Source organism: Notothenia coriiceps, unplaced genomic scaffold, assembly GCF_000735185.1.
Source record: "Notothenia coriiceps isolate Sejong01 unplaced genomic scaffold, NC01 NC01_scaffold00036402, whole genome shotgun sequence".
Lineage (NCBI taxonomy): Eukaryota > Metazoa > Chordata > Actinopteri > Perciformes > Nototheniidae > Notothenia > Notothenia coriiceps.
The window spans coordinates 25,762-27,344 of NW_011369103.1; the positions used below are offsets into that span (position 1 = coordinate 25,762).

Consider the following 1,583-nt stretch of genomic DNA (forward strand, 5'->3'; position numbering starts at 1 on the left):
CGCTCCTTTCCAAAATCTACAGTAAGACTGAACAACATTGGTAAAAAATGTTATACATTATATAATATATTATATATCCTAACTACGGCCACCGTTACATAATATAAACCTATTATACTAACTATATACATATATATATACCTACTATTAATATTTCTATTCAATCATCCTCTTCGGCCCTTCGGCCCATTCCGCCACCAACGTTTTTCCCTATTTTCGGATACGGCTTTCGGCCAAGAATTTCCCATTCGCGGCTGCACCCCTATTCCCTTTATGTGGAAGCCTGTTCACGCCTTGTTTCCCGTGGTGGCAGAAAACCCTTCATCCCTCTGAGTTGCTCTGTTCCCCCTCGCATTTGAGATCCGATTCAAATTTCCACCACACATATTTCCCTAAAACAACTAAATTGGTTCAGCAAGGACACTCGCAATCTCTATCAGAGCGATTAGCTACTCACATAGGTCTCTATGGATCCGTTACCACTTTGTGCCGGTAAGGCTCTTTCTTGTGGAGACAGTTCCTCGTTGTGGAACATGTCCTACAGATTGCCCCACCCTCCCCTGTTAAAAGAAATGACCTGCAACGTTACACAACTAATTCGTCCTAAGATGGAGTTGCAGACGTTGAATCAAAAAAGAGATGGTACAAGCATCCCATCACCTTGTCTCTAGTGCAAGATGGGGGCTCTGGCCCATCCACCCTCACACACCCTGGCAAACTTTATGAAGCGGCCATGGTCAAAGTTGTTCTTGATGCCCAGGTGGTAGCAGTCCCTAAGGAAACAGAGGTCAGGAATGTGTAGATAAAAGGTGATTAGTTAAACTACAAAAAAAAGAATATTGATGTATCACTTGGAACATTATTATTAAAGGAACTAACAGCTCAGCAAGCCCCACCTGGCAAAGTAATCCCATTTGTCCACATCAATGCCGTTCCTTTTATTGGCCACGATTTCATAAAGGAAGGACTTGTCTTCAGGACGGCCTTTATATGGCCACTGTGGAGAGATCAGATAAAAGTCAGAACCAGCTTTATTTTCCCAAGTATGTTTAACCATACTCATATTTAACTCTGGTTCCCACTGGCTTTCATTGTTTGTACGCAGCGCTAAGAAAAAAAGAAGATAAACAAATGTATCACGTAGCTCCTACTATGAGGTTAAGATGGATGAGCAGTATGCAGTCGATGATTAACTCAAACATTCAATAAAAATGCTTTTTATAACATCTTTGAGCATAGTCATAAATGTGTAAACACGGAGCTTAAAAAATATTAGGCGGAGTGATGCAAACAGACAAACATTTAGACACACCATTAGAAAATTGAAGAGACTAGACACTAAGGAATGTGTGTGTTTTGCCAAGCCCTGAAGATGGAAAAGGGCAACAAAGTTTTCTGTAACCGTGCATGACCTGACATATCCACATCAAACTGTGTGACACACACACACACACACACACACACACACACACACACACACACACACACACACACACACACACACACACACGACACACACACACACACACACACACACTACTACTACTATACATACTACTATACTAGAACGTACTAGTATACGT

General features: G+C 41.4%; 1 protein-coding gene across 1 annotated transcript in view; it reads right to left on the reverse strand.

Moving 5' to 3' along the window:
• Positions 1–1,583, reverse strand: part of LOC104963800 (deoxynucleoside triphosphate triphosphohydrolase SAMHD1-like) — a 20,689-nt gene that overhangs the window by 13,006 nt on the left and 6,100 nt on the right. Inside the window, 3 exon segments of the mRNA XM_010792439.1 lie at positions 647–699; positions 701–773; positions 897–997. Of these exon segments, the coding sequence (XP_010790741.1) occupies positions 647–699; positions 701–773; positions 897–997 (227 nt within the window).